This window comes from Suncus etruscus (assembly GCF_024139225.1).
Source record: "Suncus etruscus isolate mSunEtr1 chromosome X unlocalized genomic scaffold, mSunEtr1.pri.cur SUPER_X_unloc_1, whole genome shotgun sequence".
NCBI lineage: Eukaryota > Metazoa > Chordata > Mammalia > Eulipotyphla > Soricidae > Suncus > Suncus etruscus.
In genome coordinates, this window is record NW_026060304.1 from 90599 (window position 1) to 109804 (window position 19206).

Here is a 19206-nt window from a genome sequence, read left to right on the forward strand (position 1 = left end):
CAGTTTAGCTCTCTTTTTCCTTCACTCTGCTAAGGCAGACTCCACCAGCAGCCACATTTCTTCTCAGTAAACCAGTTGCATTTCCAAAGTTCCCTTGTCTGCAGTACTGTGTCTTGTGGGTCTAATTGGGAAACAGAAGCAAAGGATCTTTCAGGAAGCCATAGTTGCTAGAAGCCGGGTCATTTCGACCTGTAACAGGAGGGATTTGTTTGGGAGTGAACTGTGAGTGCTGATAACCCCAAGCACAAGTGTGATTTGCTCGCTGGACCCTGAATTTATCTTATTGCTGCTTGTATCCTGGGCAGAGATGGGCTCTTGGGGCTGGAGGTGCAAGTTGTGTTTAGCATTTTGGGGGCCACATCCAAAGTTGCTGTTTAAGCTCCTTTTGGCTCTGTAGTCAGGCGTTTCACCCACCAGTCTTTAATGAATACAATGCAGGGACTTGCCCAGGGTGTTGTGTGTAAAGCAGCTTCCAAGAACTTCTGAGAACCTTGTAGAATATTGTCCACATATTATGTTGGCTGATCTGGCTTTCTATCATAATATCTGGGGACGTTCCCTCTAGGTGCCCATGAGAGAGTGACTTGAAGGCATGGTGCTTAAGAAGGCAATGGAGAGGAGAGGTCCTGGGGGAAGTCTAAGACCCTGGGGAGGGGGGTCCTCTCCCCAGGGCCCCTTTTGTACCTTGTTCCTGAACACCTCTTTTATGTGCTTAGGACATGGTGACCTTCCCTGATGTGGCTGTGAGCTTCTCCTCTGAGGAATGGCTGTACCTGAGCACCTCCCAGCGGAAGCTCTATAGAGACGTGATGCTGGAGACCTACGAGGACCTGCGGGCAGTAGGTGAGAGCTGCCTTGGGATGCTGCTGTGCGCTACATCCTGGGATGACAGGGAGGTGCCAGGATCATGCAGGGACTTTAATTCAACAAGGAATGTGATTCTACTGAGCCCCAAATCAGGCATGATCATATTGTTCAACCCCACATCACCTGACTTTATTTTTCAGATTAGTCCAACTTTCTATTTTTAGATGTCTCTTTAGTAATCAGAGGAATTATACATTTGTCAGAGTTTGCTATATCTGTGCCAGCTGAGTTTGATCCCTGGCTCTGCATTTGCTTTTCTAAGACTGCCAGTGTGCTCCCTAAGCACAGAGCCAAGAATCAGCCCTGATCACTGTGGGTTTGACCAAAACATATGATTTTATGAACCTGGGGCTCTTAGCCTCATCCGATGTACTCAGGACTTATTCTGTACTCTGAGTTTATGGATCAGTCCTGATGGATTTGAGGTATCACGGGGGTATTAGTGATCATTCCTGTTTGACCTTGTTTATGGTCATGTGTGCTGCAGGTGTCTTGCATCTCAGCAATTCTAGTGGGACAGAGTCCTTCACGTAGGAAAACGGGTAAAAACAGGTAACACAAGCGGCTGAATATAAAATACGAAATAATGATACCACACACAGTGTATGTGGGGTCAACACACTTCTGGCAGGAGTGGGACAAATTTAATCTTTAGGCAAGGGAGACAGTCATATCATGAAAGGAATGCCCACATTTGTTTCTTTCAAAGTACAGGAACTATCAATGTACATCATTTAATTTTAATACAAATATACATAGCTTTAGGTGGTTTGTAACCTTAGAATAGAATAGGTTTCAGTTAGGAGTCAGAGGATAAAAGAAAGGCTAATTTCTTACATATTAAAGTAGTTTCTGGTCCTAGGTGTTAATACTGATGTAAATTAACGGATAGCAGGAATCCTGGTTTTCTTCCTAATAACAAATATCCTTAACCTGAGGGAAAAGTTTTCTAGCTAGGGGCTAAGACCCACTTCCTATGATCTGGTAATAGAAAGAGACAAAACTTATGAAAGGGGTACAGAATTATACCGAATAAAATAGCCTAATTCTCCACTGGCCAAACCTGTTTGTTAGCAGGTATTCAAAGTGACAGGGAAAGTCCCTGAGGCAAAGTCATTCTGCTAAGGTGCTCAAAGGCAAGGAGAGAAGACCATTGTCTTGAAGATGCTATGTTTTGATTTGGCCTTTGGAAGTAAAAAGACTGACAGAAAGAGAGGTAGTTGGCTGGACTTTGAGTTGCAAATATACTTAGCCAACAGGGAACTTTTAGCAGCTTTCTTTGGTACTAAAATTTCTTTAAGACTGCAGGATAACTGAGGCTGAATTTCTGTAGTTTTGCAAGGGAGGCAAAGCCAAATAAATAAAGGAAAGAGAAATATAATGTCACCGTCATGTCAGAAATATAGCCAGTAATCCACGCAGGGGTTATGATTGACTTCTCCAACGGGCCTTTTGGCTGGTATATTCCTTGTGGGGGAAAATAGGCACTGCACCAGGAAAGCCAATAGACACATTTGGTGTTGCTTCCCTAGATAATGGAGACATCCATGTTACATGCAGTGAGACATGTGCTCCCTCTCTACTATTAGTTCAATCCTAATGAGACTGTACAATTTCTAAGTGACTTAATGTCTTCATGACCTCCAAAGATTCACCTGGTAGCAGTCCTTAGGTTCTCCCAGTGGTTCTTGGAACATTATGTTGTGCAGCAGTGAAATCTGATATTGTTATATGAGAGCATGTTCCCTAATCAGTTGCATCCTTTCCTTAGCCTGGGACAGTTTGACTTTAAACTAATCTACTAGAATTTTCTACTAAACAAATCCAAAAAAGGGATGGGGAAAACTACATCTACATAAGGTAATACACAGTAAGAATTATACTTATTTGGGGCCGGAGAGATAGTACAGCGGTGTTTGCCTTGCAAGAAGCCGATGCAGGACCTAAGGTGGTTGGTTCAAATCCCAGCATCCCATATGGTCCCCCGTGCCTGCCAGGAGCTATTTCTGAGCAGATAGCCAGGAGTAACCCCTGAGCACTGTTGGGTGTAGCCCCAAAACAAAACAAACAAACAAACAAAAAAAAGAATTATACTTATTTAAAAATATACATCTAAATATACAAAGGAAATATTTATATTGCCTTTGTCTTTTGAAATAGTCTCAATGGGGAATATAATTTGGAGCACAGCTTAGCCTGTAACATGGTCTTGTGGAGTTTTACAAACGGCTCACAGCAGTAAGGGGTCAGGTAATGTCCTCAAGCTGACGATTTTTTAAAAGCAGAATCAGGAAGTGAGCAATTATTCACAGCAAAGTGATTTGAAAGGAAAAGAGCATCTGAAAGAATATCAGTAGTTGTGCTAATAGTTTCTACCTGGGCCAAGGCAAGTGGGCCAAGAGGCTGTCATTTGCTTTGGAAGTCAGTTGGCAGTATGTTTGGGTGGGGGAATGTTGCAGTTCCTTAGGTTTTTAAAATTGATGGTAAAAAGGATTACATAGGGAGAAATAATAGATCGGGGTGAGAGAACGGAAGAATACAAAAGGATCTGTAAAGTAGTAAGCAGTGTAGGGGGAAAAGGAAAGGTTATATATAACAAGGAAAAGGACTATTTACAATTTAAGCATTATGTAGAATACTGACAGGCATTAGACAGACATATTCTGGGGCCGGGAAGGTGGCGCTAGAGGTAAGGTGTCTGCCTTGCAAGCGCTAGCGTAGGACGGACCTCGGTTCGATCCCCCGGTGTCCCATATGGTCCCCCAAGCCAGGGGCGATTTCTGAGCGCATAGCCAGGAGTAACCCCTGAGCGTCAAACGGGTGTGGCCCAAAAACCAAAAAAAAAAAAAAAAAAAAAAAAAAACAGTAGACAGACATATTCTTGGCCACCATACACACACACACACACACACACACATACACACACACACACACACACATTGAAGAGCTATCCATAGGTTGCAAACTGAAAACATGGACTTTATGATATAATATGCTAGCTTGAATTGAAAATAAATTGCAAAAATATACTCAGTGAATGAGCTCTATAACAAAAGTGTATTGCAGGCAGCTGCCTATCCCAAGGTGTATTAGAACATAAACATTAAATAGCAGATATAATCAAATAGAAAATGAATAGATTTGGATATTTATCAAGACATCATAATGAGCAGTGTATTTGGAGTCTAATATAGCACTTTAATGCTATATTACAGGACATCCATCCTATATCTCTAGGTAGTACTATGAACAAAAAATTTAAAGACATCAAGATTAAGACACTAGGGGCCGGAGAGATGGCATGAAGGTAAGGCATTTCCCTTTCATGCAGAAAGACCGTGGTTCAAATCCCGGCATCCCATATGGTCCCCTGAGCCTGCCAGGAGTGATTTCTGAGCACAGAGCCAGGAGTAACCCCTGAGCATTGCCAGGTGTGACCCCCCCAAAAAAAACCCAAAACAAATCAAACAAGATTAAGACACTAAAGCATTCTTAGAGTAATCACTGTAATGGGAGTTCATGGCTTTCAAACTCATTCAGCACCTGTTTCTGTGGGTAAAAGAATTAGAACATGGGGCTGGTGAGATAGCATGGAGGTAAGGTATTTTGCCTTGTATGCAGATGGACAGTGGTTCTAATCACAGCATCCCATATGGTCCTCGAGCCTGCCAGGAGTGATTTCTGAGCATAAAGCCACGACTAACCCCTGAACACTGCTGGGTATGACCCCAAAACCAAAAAAGAATTAGAACATTATTTTAGAACTATATTAAGAGCAGATAATTGAAAACCTGCTCAATCTGAATAGCTTTATCCATGCTGCAGGTCCTTTGATGTATAAAAATGAATATAAGCTTCTTTGTTTCTCTTCTTCCATTCCTTTTCCTTCTCCTTCTATGCTCTGGAGTCACTGGTGTTCATTCAAGACAACAACTTTCTTTTTTTGGGGGGGGGGCACACCCGGCAGTGCTCAGGGGTTACTCCTGACTATCTGCTCAGAAATAGCTCCTGGCAGGCACGGGGGACCATATGGGACACTGGGATTTGAACCAACCACCTTAGGTACTGGATCGGCTGCTTGCAAGGCAAACACCGCTGTGCTATGTCTCCGGCCCCATCCTGTGTTTCTTTTGTCATATGGAAACTTTAGTTTGATGCAGTCCCATTTATTCAGTTTTGGTGCTGTCGCTCTTTCTATTGGCATCTCATTATTGAAGACTTCTTTAAGGTCTAAGTCTTGGAATGTTGTGACTGTTTTCCTCAATGAACTTTATGAATTTGGATCTAATCTCAAGGTCTTTAATCCAATTTGAATTGCATTTTGTGTAATTTTGGGTAAGGTGTGAGATATGGATCCATCTCTAGTTTCATCCAATTGTTCCAACACCATTTGTTGAAGAGACTGTCTTTGGCTCTTTTATCAAAGATTAGTTGATCATATTCTTGGGGATTTGTCACTGGATATTCTGTGTTGACCCATTGGTCTGAACCATATGTTTCTGTTCCAGTACCATGTGTTTTGACCACTATGGCTTTGTTTTTGTTTTTGTTTTTCTGTTTTTGGGTCATACCCAACATCGCTCAGGTGTTCTTCCTGGCTCTGTACTCAGAAATCACTCCTGGCAGGCTTGGGGGCCCCTATGGGATGCCAGGATTCAAACCACCATCCTTTTACAAATTAGGCAAAATCCCTACCTCCATGCTATCTCTCTGGCCCACTATGGCTTTGTAATAGAGCTTCAGATTAGATAAGGAGATGCCTCTTAGTTTCTTGTTTGTCAATATTGATTTGGCTATCTTAGCTCTTTGATGGTTCCATGTGAACTTTATTTTTGATTGTTCTAAGTCCTTGAAAAGTGTTATCTGAATTTGAATATGAATTGCACTGAATCTATAAACGTATTTATTCGAGTATAATGTGCACCCATGTATAACGTGTACCCCTAATTTTCGATTAAAAATTGGTATAAATTTTTGTTTCACACCAATCATTGTAATTGACAAAAAAAAAAAACGTTGAACACGTGTGGCCATGATAAAAATCATTTATTGACAACGTAAACTGGAATAAACACAATATTAAAATAAAATTACCAGTAGCAATATTTATTTAAAATGCTTCAAAGTCAGATTCATCATCGATACACTAAAGAGTTGTTCCCATTCTTCTCGAGTTAATTTTCCATCAGTGTCCCAGTTGGCAGGAACATGTTTCTCCAGTTTCTTCGCTTTCTTCTGAGTCTGAATTCCATAGCTGGTCATCTTCTGTGCTGTCCATTTTATTGCTGATGCCTGTCTTTCAAAAACTCTTGATGATCATTTCTTTTGGTATGTCTTCCCATGATGTTTTAACCCAGGATGTCACGAGAGATAGGCCTGGTTTCCTGAGGGTTTTTTTTCTTTGCCCTCACGTACAGTGTGCAGCTGCAGCCCGGAAAAGGCACAGTACGAACTCACAATTCGCCTGCGCCCTCATTAGACTGGCCACCACTGCCACCCCACCCCAGCCCGCACCCAAACTTTGATTTCTTTTTTGGGTAGAAAATTGTGCGCGTTATACTCGAATAAATATGGTAGTAGTTGAGGTAAGATGGTCATTTGATGATATTAATTCTTCCAACCCATGAGCATGGAATATTCTTCCATTTCCTTAGGTCTTCAATTTCTTTCTGAAGTGTTTGTTTTCACAATATGTCTGTCACCTTTTAGTAGTATATTCCTAGGTACTAGCTAGTTTTGGACACTGTTTTAAATGAGATAGACTCTTTGACTCTTTCTCCTTTGAGTTTTTTTCATATTTTAATTTTTTTATTTTTAAAAGAAAGAGGACAAGGTAAAGTTAAAGTGGAAGAGTTGTTTTTTATATAAAGGAATTCAAGTGTCTTTTGTATATTGAATTTGTAGCTGGCCTCTGTACTGTATTGATTTATTGTTTCTAGGGATTGCATTGAAAATATATAGTAGTTTAGGTAAGATGGTCATTTTGATGATATTGGTTCTTCCAACCATGAGCATGGAATGTTCTTCCATTTCCTTAGATCTTCTTCAAATTCTTTCTGTAGTGGTTTTTCGTTTCTTTGTTTTTGTTTGGTTTGGTTTGGTTTGGTTTTTGAGCCACACCTGGTAACGCTCAGGGGTTACTCTTGGCTCTGCACTCACAAATCACTCCTGGCTTGGGGGACCATATGGGATATCAGGGGTTGAACCCAGGTCCATCCTGGGTCAGCTGCTTGCAAGGTAAACACTCTACCACTGTGATTGCTGTGCTATCACTTCGGCCCCTTTCTGAAGTGTTTTGAAGTTTTCACGATACAGATGTCACCTCTCTTGCTAGGTTGATTCCTAGTACTAGTTAGTTTTGGACACTTTTTTGTTTTTAGTTTTGGACACTTTTTAAATGAGATAGACTCTTTGATTTTTTTCTCCTTTGAGTCATTATTTGTGCAAAAGAATTCAATTGTGGGCCCGGACAGATAGCACAGTGGCGTTTGCCTTGCAAGCAGCCAATCCAGGACCAAAGGTGGTTGGTTCGAATCCCGGTGTCCCATATGGTGCCCTGTGCCTGCCAGGAGCTATTTCTGAGCAGACAGCCAGGAGTAACCCCTGAGCACCGCTGGGTGTGGCCCAAAAACCAAACAAAAAAGAAAGAATGCAATTGTCTTTTGTATATTGAATTTGTAGCCAGCCACTTTATTGTAAACCAATAAAAATTGGTTTATTGTTTTTATGCTTTTGTGTGGACTCTTTAGTGTCTTTGATGTGTAGTATCATGTCATCTGCAAGTGGACTGCCTCTTCTCTGATTCAGATTTATTTGATTTCCTTCTCTTCTTGTCTGATTGCTATTGCTAGGTCTTCTAATACAATGATAAATATGAGAGGAGACAATGGAATTCCTTGCCTAGTGCCTAACTCTAGTAGAACACTTTCAGTTTTTCATCACTAAGAATAATGTGTACTGATGGATTTTTATAGGTAGTTGTTACTATCTTGAGGAAGGTTTCTTCCACACCTATTTTGCTGAGGGGTTTCATTATGAATGGGTTTTGGATTTTATCAGATGCTTTCTCTGCATCAATAGATATATTTTAGTTGTTATCCTTCCTTTTACTGATGTGGTATATGATTTTGATTGATTTGCATATACTAACCATCCTTGCATCCCTGGAATGAAACCTAGTTGGCCATGATATATAATCCTTTTGATGTGTTGTTGGATTTAGTTTGCTAAGATTTTTTTTTTTTTTTTGGTTTTTGGGCCACACCCGGCGGTGCTCAGGGGTTACTCCTGGCCATCTGCTCAGAAATAGCTCCTGGCAGGCATGGGGGACCATATGGGACACCGGGATTTGAACCAACTACCTTTGGTCCTGGATCGGCTGCTTGCAAGGCAAACGCCGCTGTGCTATCTCTCCGGGCCCAGTTTGCTAAGATTTTGGTAAGGAATTTTGCTTCTATGTTCATTAGTGAGATTGGTCTGTAGTTTCCTTTTTCTTGAGAGTATCTTTGTCAGCTTTGGAAATGAGCATGAAAGGTATTTGGGAGAATTTCTGCGTCTTTGATATTTTGGCAGAATCTTAGGATCAATGGTAGTAACTCTTCTCTGAATGTTTGATAAAATTTATCTGTAAAACTGTCTGGTTCTGGACTTTTATTCCTGGGGAGTATTTCAATTACGTTTAAATCCTTACTTGTGATTGTCCTGTTTAGACTTTCTACTTTCTCCTCATTCAGTAATTTGAGATGATATTTTTCCAGAAATCTGTCCATTTCTTCTAGGTTGTTTAGCTTAACTGAGCACTGTTGTCTCTTGATGTCTTGGATTTCTTGGGGTTCTGTTGTAATCTCTCCTATTTCATTCCAGATCCAATTTATTTGAGTATTTTTTCTTATTTTCTTGTGAGTTTTGCTAGCAGTTTGTCTATCTTGTTTGTTTATTTATTTTTCAAAAGAAAACAAGCTTCTGGTCTCATCACTTTTTTGTATTTATTTTATTTTTTCTACATTATTGATATCTGCTCTGGTTTTTTTCTTTTTTTTTTTTCTTTTTGGGCCACACCTGTTTGATGCTCAGGGGTTACTCCTGACTAAGCGCTCAGAAATTGCCCCTGGTTTGGGGGGGACCATATGGGACGCGAGGGGGGGGGAATCGAACCGCAGTCGCGATCTTTCCTTGGCTAGCGCTTGCAAGGCAGATACCTTACCTCTAGCGCCACCTCGCCGGCCCCTATTATTTCTTTTCTTGTGTTTGTGTTTGGGTTCTTTTTCTGTCGGTTTTCCAGATAATCAAGTTGTCCTTTTAGGTTGTTGATTTTATCTTTTTCTTTGTTCCTAATGTAGGCCTGTATTGCTATCAGTTTTCCCCTAATTATTGCTTTTTCTGTGTTTAATAGAATTTGGCAGTTTGTTTCTTCATTAGGATTAATCTCAAGGAGTCTCTATCTCTTTTTTGATTTCCTATTTGATCCAACTGTTGTTGAGCAGCATATTGTTTAGTGCTGGAGTCCTGCTACAGGTGAACAGGTCTGAAGCAAGTTTGTAAGGATCAGGAAAACAAGACAGACACTAGAGAGAAAGCATGGGGGTCGGGGGCTAAGTGCCTCATGGACAGAGAGCCCCAACTATTCTTTCCATTGGTAATTTATTGTTCAGCAAACATTGGTCATAGAAAGAAAAGTAGATAACAAACAGATTCTAATTAAACCTGAGGGGAGTTACATCTTCAATAAGGGAATATGAGGAATAAAGAGGTTTTAGATAATAATTTCTGGGGATTGTCTTCCTCTGAGGAAGGATAATAGGAGACTGTATACAAGTACTCCTACTTAGGGCAATTCTTGAATGGCATAGGCATTCCCATAACTTGCGTTAAGAGCCCTTCTGTTTATTTTCTGTACCTTTTCTTGGAATTCCTGATCTCTAAAGGTTTGGATTTTTTTCACTAGTTATATTTCTGCCTTTTGTTTTGTTTTGTTTTTTTGGGTAACATCTGGCAGTGCTCTGGGGTTACTCCTGGCTCTATGCTCAGAAATCACCCCTGACAGGCACAGTGGACCATATGGGATGCCGGGATTTGAACCACTGTCCTTCTGCATGAAAGGCAAACACCTTACCTCCATGCTATCTCTCCAATCCCCACTACTTATATTTCTAACATGTACCTTCCTACTATAGTTTAGTCTCCAGATGTTAGATTTCCTCAACATCTTTTTACAATCATGATCTCTGTGGCATTGTGTCTAATAGGGTGCTTGGTATAATTCTTCGATTTGTGACTTTATGTTAGTTAAACTTGTATTTTCAAATGTGTTCTCTCCTAGAGAAGGTTCCATGTGCACTTGAGAAGAATGTGTATTCATGAAAGGCTCTGTATATAGATCTATCATTCCTAGTTCTTCTCGTTCCTCATTTAGGACTCATATCTTTGCTAGTGTTTTGCTTAGTGGATTTATATATCTGTCTTGAGGCAATAATGGCATTTTGTAATCTCCCACTACTATGTTTCTCTAGGTTTGTGAGCAAAAGCCTTATATATTTTGCTGACTCTACATTTAGTCATTTTGACATAAAAGTTGATCAGGGTTGGGTTAGTACTTCATGGTCTATTGCTCCCCTGATCAATAAGTAGTGTCCATCCTTGCATCTAAGTACTTTCTTGAGATTGAATGCAATTTGTTCTGATATAACTATTGCTGTCATAGATTTTTTTTGTTTTCTAGTAGCTTGAGCTTGTATAATTGTTTTTCATCCTTTTCCTCTGAGCCCGTATCTATCCTGAACTTTTGATGTGCGTTTCCTGCAGGCAGCAGGTGGCTGACTTTTGTTTCCTGATCCAACCACTATTCTGTGCCTTTTGATGGGAGAGTTTAGATTATTGATATTTAAGAAAGCTATTGACAGAAAGTGCTGTTGTTAGGGCCAGAGTGATAATACAGCAGTAAGGCATTTTGCCCAGGATGGACCTGGATTCAGTCCCCAGCATCCCATATGGTCCCCCCAACCAGAAGCAGTTTCTGAGTGCAGAGCCAGGAGTAACCCCTGAGCATCACAGTTGTGGCCCCAAAACAAATAAACAAAAAAAAAACCCACAACCCCAGAAAGTTTTATTGTTTTTATCTTTTATCTTTTATTTTATTTTTTATTTTATATTTATTTTATATTTTTATTATATTTTGTAGGGTTGTTGCTGTTTCAATTGGGTGTTAGGTTTATGTAATTGATCTTTGAGTAGTTCACTTAGAGTCGTTGTTGGTATTGCCAATTTTGAAAGTTTCGTTTTAACCCTCCCTTCCATGTAAATGAGAGATTTTCTGGATAGTGGAATCGAAGTTAAAAGTTTCTTCCATTCAGTAGTTTGAATATATCATTATACTCTTTTCTTGCCTGGATTATTTTAAAGGAGAGATCTGCTGTGATGCTTATGTTGTTTCCTTTATACTTAAGTTTCTTCTCCCTTACTGCTTTAAAAAGTCCATCTCTTCATTTTTTTGCCATGTGGATTACTATATGTCTTGTTGCTGTTCTGTTAGGGTCGATTTGTTTGGTACTTTTTGTCTGTTGGATTTGTACAGCAGTCTCATTTCATAGAGTGGGAAGGCTCTATTATCTGTCTCCTTCACTTTTTCCTCCCCATCTGTTATTTCTATAATTTGGAGATTATTTCTTTTGTCTTTGTTCATCAAGTACCTTACATTTTCTTTTTTGTTTTTGTTTTTGTTTTTGTTTTTGGGTCACACCCAGCAGCACTCAGGGGTTACTCCTGGCTTCACGCTCAGAAATTGCTCCTGGCAGGCAGGCTTGGGGGACCATATGGGATACCGGGATTCGAACCACCATCCTTCTGCATGCATCACAAACGCCCCACCTTTATGCTATCTCTCCAGCCCCCACATTTTCTTATAATGTTTTTCTCTCCTTTTTTGGCAGGGGAGCCATACTCAGTGACGCTCAGGGGTTACTCCTGGCTATGCATTCAGAAATCCCTCCTGACTAGGAGAGTCATATGGGACGCTGGGGACAAACCAGGTTCATCCTGGATTGGCTGACCACGTGCAAGGCAAACATCCTACCGTTGTGCTATGGCTTTGGCCCATTTCTTCTCTCTCTCTCTTTTTTTTTTTTTTTTGACTTCTTTATCAATGCTGGCTTGTAATTTGTTTTCAAGTTCATCTATGCAATTCTTCACCTGTGTAATTCTGCCACTATTGCTTGCTAAAAAGGATTTTTATTTCCTTCAGTTCCATTTGTGTGGATTCTCTCATCTTCTGAAAGAGTTCGTTTTTTAATTGGTTGAATTGCTCATCATCTTATGTTTGCCAGCTAGTGACGCCTTGATTTCTGTTGCTGAAACATTAAGTGTTGATTTTATGTCTTTATAAGGCTCAGGTGTTTTGGTGGACTTGGAAATTGCCAGGATTTCTCTCCATACCCTCAACTACAGTATAGATGTCTTTCTTAGTTTGCCCATTGTTCTTTGCATTTGGTGGGTTGGAATGCTTAAGTTTCATGGTGTATATGAAAGTGATCTATTGAATGGATTTTGTAAAATTTGGCTAGATATATATATCTGCTTTAGAGGTTATTTTCCTAAGCAGGTGAGGTTATCTGAGTATGATGAAATACTACACACTAATTCATTGTTTTGTTCAACTGGGTTTTGAGCTGTATATATCCTAGGAGAAAGAAATGCTAGGTCCTGGGCCTGGAGAGATAGCACAGCGGCGTTTGCCTTGCAAGCAGCCTATCCAGGACCAAAGGTGGTTGGTTTGAATCCCAGTGTCCCATATGGTCCCCCGTGCCTGCCAGGAGCTATTTCTGAGTAGACAGCCAGGAGTAACCCCTGAGCACTGCCGGGTGTGGCCCAAAAACTGAAAAAAAAAAAGAAAAGAAAAGAAAAGAAATGCTATGTCCAATATGTCCAGAAATATAGAAACTAGAATGTCCTCATGCAAACTCACTTGAATCTGGGTGGTTTGGGCAAAGGAGGGTTGATGAGAGGGATTGGAAATACACTGTCTTTTCTCACACAGACATAAAATGAGGTGCAGGATTGAAGGGGGAACAAGACAAGAAGCATCAGCCCCTTTTCCACACTTTGGGCTTTGATTTTACTTGGTTTTGCCCCTTGCTCTTCACTCAGTACTCACTCTCAGAGGGACTCAGCGACTTAGAGGGTGCTGAGGTCAAATGAATGTCAGACATGTGCAAGGCCAGTGCTTTCCTATTGCTCCCTCATCACCCTAATGTATTATCCAGCCCTCTCAATTAGACTGTTTCATTTTAACCTGTTCTCATCTGCACAATAACCAATGTGCATAAGAAGAACCGAGATTCTATTCATCTGGTCTGTGATTAGGCTGCTTTCATTAGGGACCCAGACTCAAGCATGGGCTGCTGTCCCTTCCATTTCTAACCCAATATTGTCCTTCTGTGGCAGGGTATTGTGGGATGAAGCCTGCACTGATATCCTGGCTGGAAGGAGGAGCTCTGGGTAGGCTGCAGAGAGACATGTTTTCAGGTGAGTGTGGGAATAGCCTCCTGGGCTCAGGGCCTAGGTTTGGTGTGGACCATCACGGGCACTTTTGAGATGTGGGCCCTGAGCAAGGAGTGTCGGGCTCCCTGATCAGGAGTGTAGAGCCTTTCCTGCTTTTATTCTCTTTACTTGATGCTGAGTCCCAGAAAGATCTGGAGCTGCTCTTTTGCCTTTGCCTTTTCTGGTTTCTGTCCAAGTGTTTCAAAAAAATCCTGGGATTCAGAGCCTTTTCTTTGTGTCTTTTCTTTCAGTGTGTCTGCATAACCCCAGGTCATGGTGCCCTTCTCAGCCTCTCTCTCCTTTTCCTTTACCCCGGCTTTTGTCCTTGGATCATTATGGTTTTTCTGAGATTCCTCAAGAAGCGATTTTCTTTCTTTCTTTTATTTTGAATTTCATTCAGTGATGGTAGTTGGCCTTATTCCTGACCTTATGCTTAGGAATCACTCCTGGTAGGCTCAGGGGACATTATGGGGTTATGAGAGTTGAACTCGGGTCAGCCACTTGCAAGACAAACACCTTCCTACTGTGCTTTCTCTCTGACCCAATGAAAAATATTTTTTTTTTTTTTTTTTTTTTTTTTTTTTTTTTTTTTTTTTGTTTTTGGGCCACACCCGGTGACGCTCAGGGGTTACTCCTGGCTATGCGCTCAGAAGTCGCTCCTGGCTTGGGGGACCATATGGGACGCCGGGGGATCGAACCTCGGTCCGTCCTAGGCTAGCGTAGGCAAGGCAGGCACCTTACCTTTAGCGCCACCGCCCGGCCCCGAAAAATATTTTTGTCTGTAATTTTAAGCTGTTAATGAGCAAGCTTAGCACAAAGCTAATGTGGATTTTGACAACTCCTCACTATGATGCTCCCAACCTGATTTGCCTTTTCATATGAACATGTTGCCACATTCAACCAAGTTGCTTGCAACTAATATTTTAAGATAATTTTTTTTTTTTTTTTTTTTTTTGGTTTTTGGGCCACACCCGGCGGCGCTCAGGGTTTACTCCTGGCTATCTACTCAGAAATAGCTCCTGGCAGGCACGGGGGACTATATGGGACACCAGGATTCGAACCAACCACCTTAGGTCCTGGATCTTCTGCTTGCAAGGCAAACACTGCTGTGCTATCTCTCCGGCCCCTTAAGATAATTTCTTTAAGAAGTCTGTTTACAGAAATATTTATAGTTGAGTTTCAGTCATAAAATGTATAATGCCCTTCACTATGCAGCATCTCTGCCACTAATTTCCTTCATTTTCCTCCTCTGCATTGCCCTACTTGCCTCTGAGACTGGTATTCTGCTTTTTTCTCTCACTATCATTATCAGGGTAGTTGTCAGTGCAGTTACTGCTCTAACTACATTTCCCACTCTTTGTGGCAAGATTCATATCATGGGCAATCGTTTTGGCCTTCCTGTCTATTGTCTGGATATTATTACCATATGATCTTGTTTTATATCCCAAAGATGAGAGAGACTATTTTGTGTCTATCGTTCTCTTTTTGTTTTATAATATGAGCAGAATAAAATCCCTGTCCATCATTGTATAAGCAAATTTTATGACTTTATTTTTTCCTAATGTCTGTATAGTATTCCATTGTGTAGATGTACTACAGTTTATTTATCTACCCATCGGTTTTCAAGTACTTGAGTTGTTTCCAGATTCTGGTTATTGTAAATAGTGCTGCAATCAATATAGAACTGTGCAGAGCATGTTTGTATTGTGTGCTTGTGTTCCTAGAATGCACCTGTGTTTATGTACTCTAGGAGTTATATTGATGGGTTATAGGAGAGCCCAATTTCCACTTATTGGAAGCATATTTATATTGTTTTCCAGAAAGGCTGTACTAGCTGACATTCCCACCAGCAGTGGATGGGAGTTCCTTACTCCTTGCATCCATGCCAGCACTGGTCATTATTACTGGTTATCAGAGCTACTCAAGATGCAGTGTTTGTGACTGGATCCAGTAATGTTAGAGGAGCCATGCAATACTGGGGATCTAAGCTGCATGCAGATTTGGCTCTGCTATCTATTTTTATTATGGTAGAGTTTCTAGGTCACATCCAGCAGTGCTTCTAGAAACACAAATTGCTTGGTAATTAAAACTGGTCTTTGCTGTTTGAATTATGATTCTGACTCTAAATATGACTTTTGTGCTTTTTGAATAAAGAAGTTGGGTTAAAAAAAAAAAGAAGTTGATGGGCCCAGAGAGATAGCACAGCGGTGTTTGCCTTGCAAGCAGAAGATCCAGGACCTAAGGTGGTTGGTTCGAATCCCCGTGTCCCATATGGTCCCCCGTGCCTGCCAGGAGCTATTTCTGAGCAGACAGCCAGGAGTAACCCCTAAGCATCGCTGGGTGTGGCCCAAAAACCAAAAAAAAAAAAAAGTTGGGTTACACCCATTAATACTCAGTGATTATTGTTGAATTTGTGCTTAGGGATCACTCCTGGCAGGTTTTCGTTTGTTTGTTTGTTTGTTTGTTTTTGTTTTTGGGTCACACCCGGCAGTGCTCAGGTGTTACTCCTGGCTCTCCACTCAAAATCACTCCTGGCAGGCTCAGGGGACTATATGGGATGCCAGGATTTGAACCACCATCCTTCTGCATGCAAGGCAAACACCCTAACTCCAAGCAGTCTCTCTGGCCCCTCACTCCTGGCAGTTTTACAGTTACCTGATACAGGATCGGGGATTGAACTGGGATTCTCCATAGACCAGGAATGCACCTTCTACTATTTCTCTAGGTCCTAAATATGCCTTTTTAGATCACAAGACTCTTAATTATGACCCTTTCCTGCATCCATTGGTACAACTCCAAGCTAAGTACTTCCTAACCACATTAATATCTTACCCCTCATAGGAAGTCACTAACGATATTTTAACCTCATTACTTCACATACATCTCAGGTGAGTAAAATATCTTTAGAAACCAAATCACAAAGCAATATGACTTCAGAGTGCCCTGTATGGAAAGGTCCATTAAGATTTTGTCAGTGCTTGCTTCAGCAGCACATATACTAAAATTGGGATGATACAGAGAAGTTTAGCATATGGCCCTTGCACAAGGATGACACGCAAATTCGTGAAGTGTTCCATATTAAAAAAAAAATTTATGTCAAAATGTTCCAGGATAGAGGTCAAAGCAATAGTACAGTAGGTAGGGTATTTATTTGCCTTTCATGCATCAACCCAACCTCAATCCTCAGCACTATATGGTCTTGCCCAGCCAGTGATGTGTACTTGCTGATGGCAAAACCTAGAGTAACTTCTGTAAACTGTGAAGTTGTCTCAAAAACAAAAAAGAAAAGTTTTTGGATACAGATTTTCTTAATTTTGCAAGATTTAGTGAATGCAAATAGAAGGACAAAACAGACTGTTTAGGGGCATGAGGTATAGGACAGTATTCCATACAGTTTTCCAAGCCTGCTAGGAGTGATCTCAGAGCACAGAGATAGAAGTAAGCTCTGGAGTGTGTACCAAAATCCAACCAAACAAAACCCACTATACTATTTATGTGGATGATAGTTTTATCTTTCTTTATTAACAAATGAATGAAATCCAGGAGAACAGACTTTAGCAGGAGATAGAACTATGGAGAGCCTTGTCAACATCTATTCTGTATTGTTCTCAGAAGAAGCACAGCAGGGCGGAGACTCTGCAGGTAGAGCAATCAGCACTCTGCCTGGCAACCCCCACAGCCAGCCATTTCTTACTCACTCACTCGCTCGCTGGGCAGCTTCAGAACACAATGGAATATTATGCAGCTGTCAGGAGAGATGAAGTCATGAAATTTTCCTATACATGGATGTACACGGAATCTATTATGCTGAGTGAAATAAGTCAGAGAGAGAGAGAAAAACGCAGAATGGTCTCACTCATCTATGGGTTTTAAGAAAAATGAAAGACATTCTTGCAATAATAATTTTCAGACACAAAAGAGAAAAGAGCTGGAAGTCCCAGCTCACCTCAGGAAGCTCACCACAAAGAGTGATGAGTTTAGTTAGAGAAATAACTACATTTTGAACTGTCCTAATATTGAGAATGTATGAGGGAAATGGAGAGCCTGTTTAGAGTACAGGCGGGGGTCAGGTGCGGAGGAGGGAGATTTGGGACATTGGTGATGGGAATGTTGCACTGGTGATGGGTGGTGTTCTTTACATGACTGAAACCCAAACACAATCATGTATGTAATCAAGGTGTTCAAATAAAAAATAAATAAATAAATAAATAAAACATCTATTCTGGGGCCGGAGAGATAGCATGGAGGTAAGGCGTTTGCCTTTCATGCAGAAGGTCCGTGGTTCAAATCCCGGCGTCCCATATGGTCCCCCGTGCCTGCCAGGAGTGATTTCTGAGCATAGAGCCAGGAGTAACCCCTGAGCACTGCCGGGTGTGACCCAAAAAACAAACAAAAACAAACAAAAAACAAAACATCTATTCTGACCAAAATATTCTTCTTTCAGCAGAACCAAAGCTGGAAATCCATCCATGTCCTTTCTGCTCTCTCATCTTCTCACGTCAGATCTTGCTCAATTGCCACATGAAGCGAAGTCATTCCTCTCAAATCCTCCCAGGAGCGTCTACAAAAAAGCACCCTCAGTCAGAGAATTCCTATACACGAGATCAGAACCAATGGCAGCAACATTTGGATCCATATAATGACAAACCAAGGAATGACATACTTGAAAATCAGAAGCCCCATGTTTGCAGGGAGTGTGGTCGAGGATTCAGGCAAAGATCACATCTCTTCAGTCACCAGAAGACGCACACAGGGGAGAAACCTCATGTTTGCACAGACTGTGGGCGAGGCTTCAGTCGCAGATCACATCTCATCACGCACCAGAGGACACACACAGGGGAGAAGCCCTATGATTGCAGGGAGTGTGGGCGATGCTTCAGTGTGAGGTCACACCTCATCACACATGGGAGAACACACACAGGGGAAAAGCCCCATGTTTGCACAGACTGTGGGCGAGGCTTCACTCGGAGGTCACATCTCATCACACATCAGAGTACACACATAAGGGAGAATCCACATGTTTCCAGGGAGTGTGGGCAAGACTTCAATCAGAAGTCAATTCTCATCAGATACCAAACAACACACACAGGCGAGAAGCCCCATGTTTGCAAGGAATGTGGGCGAGGCTTCAATCAGAGGTCAATCCTCATCAGACACCAAGTAACACACACAGGAGAGAAGCCACATGTTTGCAAGGAGTGTGGGCGAGGCTTCAGCTTGAAGTCACATCTTATCAGACACCAGAGGACACACACAGGGGAGAAGCCCTATGTTTGCAGGGAGTGTGGGCGAGGCTTCAGTCGGAGGTCAGGTCTCATCACACATCGGAGGACACACACAGGGGAGAAGCCCCATGTTTGCACAGACTGTGGGCGAGGCTTCAGTCGGAGGTGGGGTCTTATCACACACCAGAGAACACACACAGGGGAGAAGCCTCATGTTTGCACAGATTGTGGGCGAGGTTTCTCTCGGAGGTCACATCTCATCACTCACAGGAGGACACACAGGGAAAAGCCCGGTGTTTGAAGCAAAGTTGAGTAATTAACAGTAAATTACATCTCACCATCCACAGAAAAAAAAATGCAGCCACCTCAAATTGCCTAACCTGAGAACGTGCCAGAGAAGTGTACTGATATCTAACTCCTTCCATATTTGCCCTGTGCACTAATGAACTTTGTCTTTTAGTTATGATCTCTAGTATTTTCTTTCTCCTTGAAAGCAGCACAGAATAGAATAGATAGAAAACTATTACCCAATTCTTTTTTTTGTTTGTTTTGTTTTTTCATTTTTGGGCCACACCCGGTAACG

General features: G+C 41.4%; 2 protein-coding genes and 1 non-coding gene across 3 annotated transcripts in view; 2 read left to right on the forward strand and 1 right to left on the reverse strand.

Moving 5' to 3' along the window:
* LOC126000517 (28S ribosomal protein S21, mitochondrial-like) overlaps window positions 1-19206 on the reverse strand; it is a 390936-nt gene that overhangs the window by 66187 nt on the left and 305543 nt on the right. The gene's annotated exons all lie outside the window — the stretch shown is intronic.
* On the forward strand, window positions 714-19152 carry LOC126000513 (histone-lysine N-methyltransferase PRDM9-like). Its single transcript, XM_049767767.1, has 3 exons — window positions 714-843; window positions 13303-13383; window positions 17846-19152. Exons 1-3 carry the CDS (start codon window positions 720-722, stop codon window positions 18922-18924), a joined length of 1284 nt encoding a protein of 427 aa, XP_049623724.1. The 5' UTR covers window positions 714-719; the 3' UTR covers window positions 18925-19152.
* Window positions 16373-16481, forward strand: LOC126000533 (U6 spliceosomal RNA). The gene has a single exon (XR_007492786.1). It is a non-coding gene; the product is annotated as a U6 spliceosomal RNA (small nuclear RNA).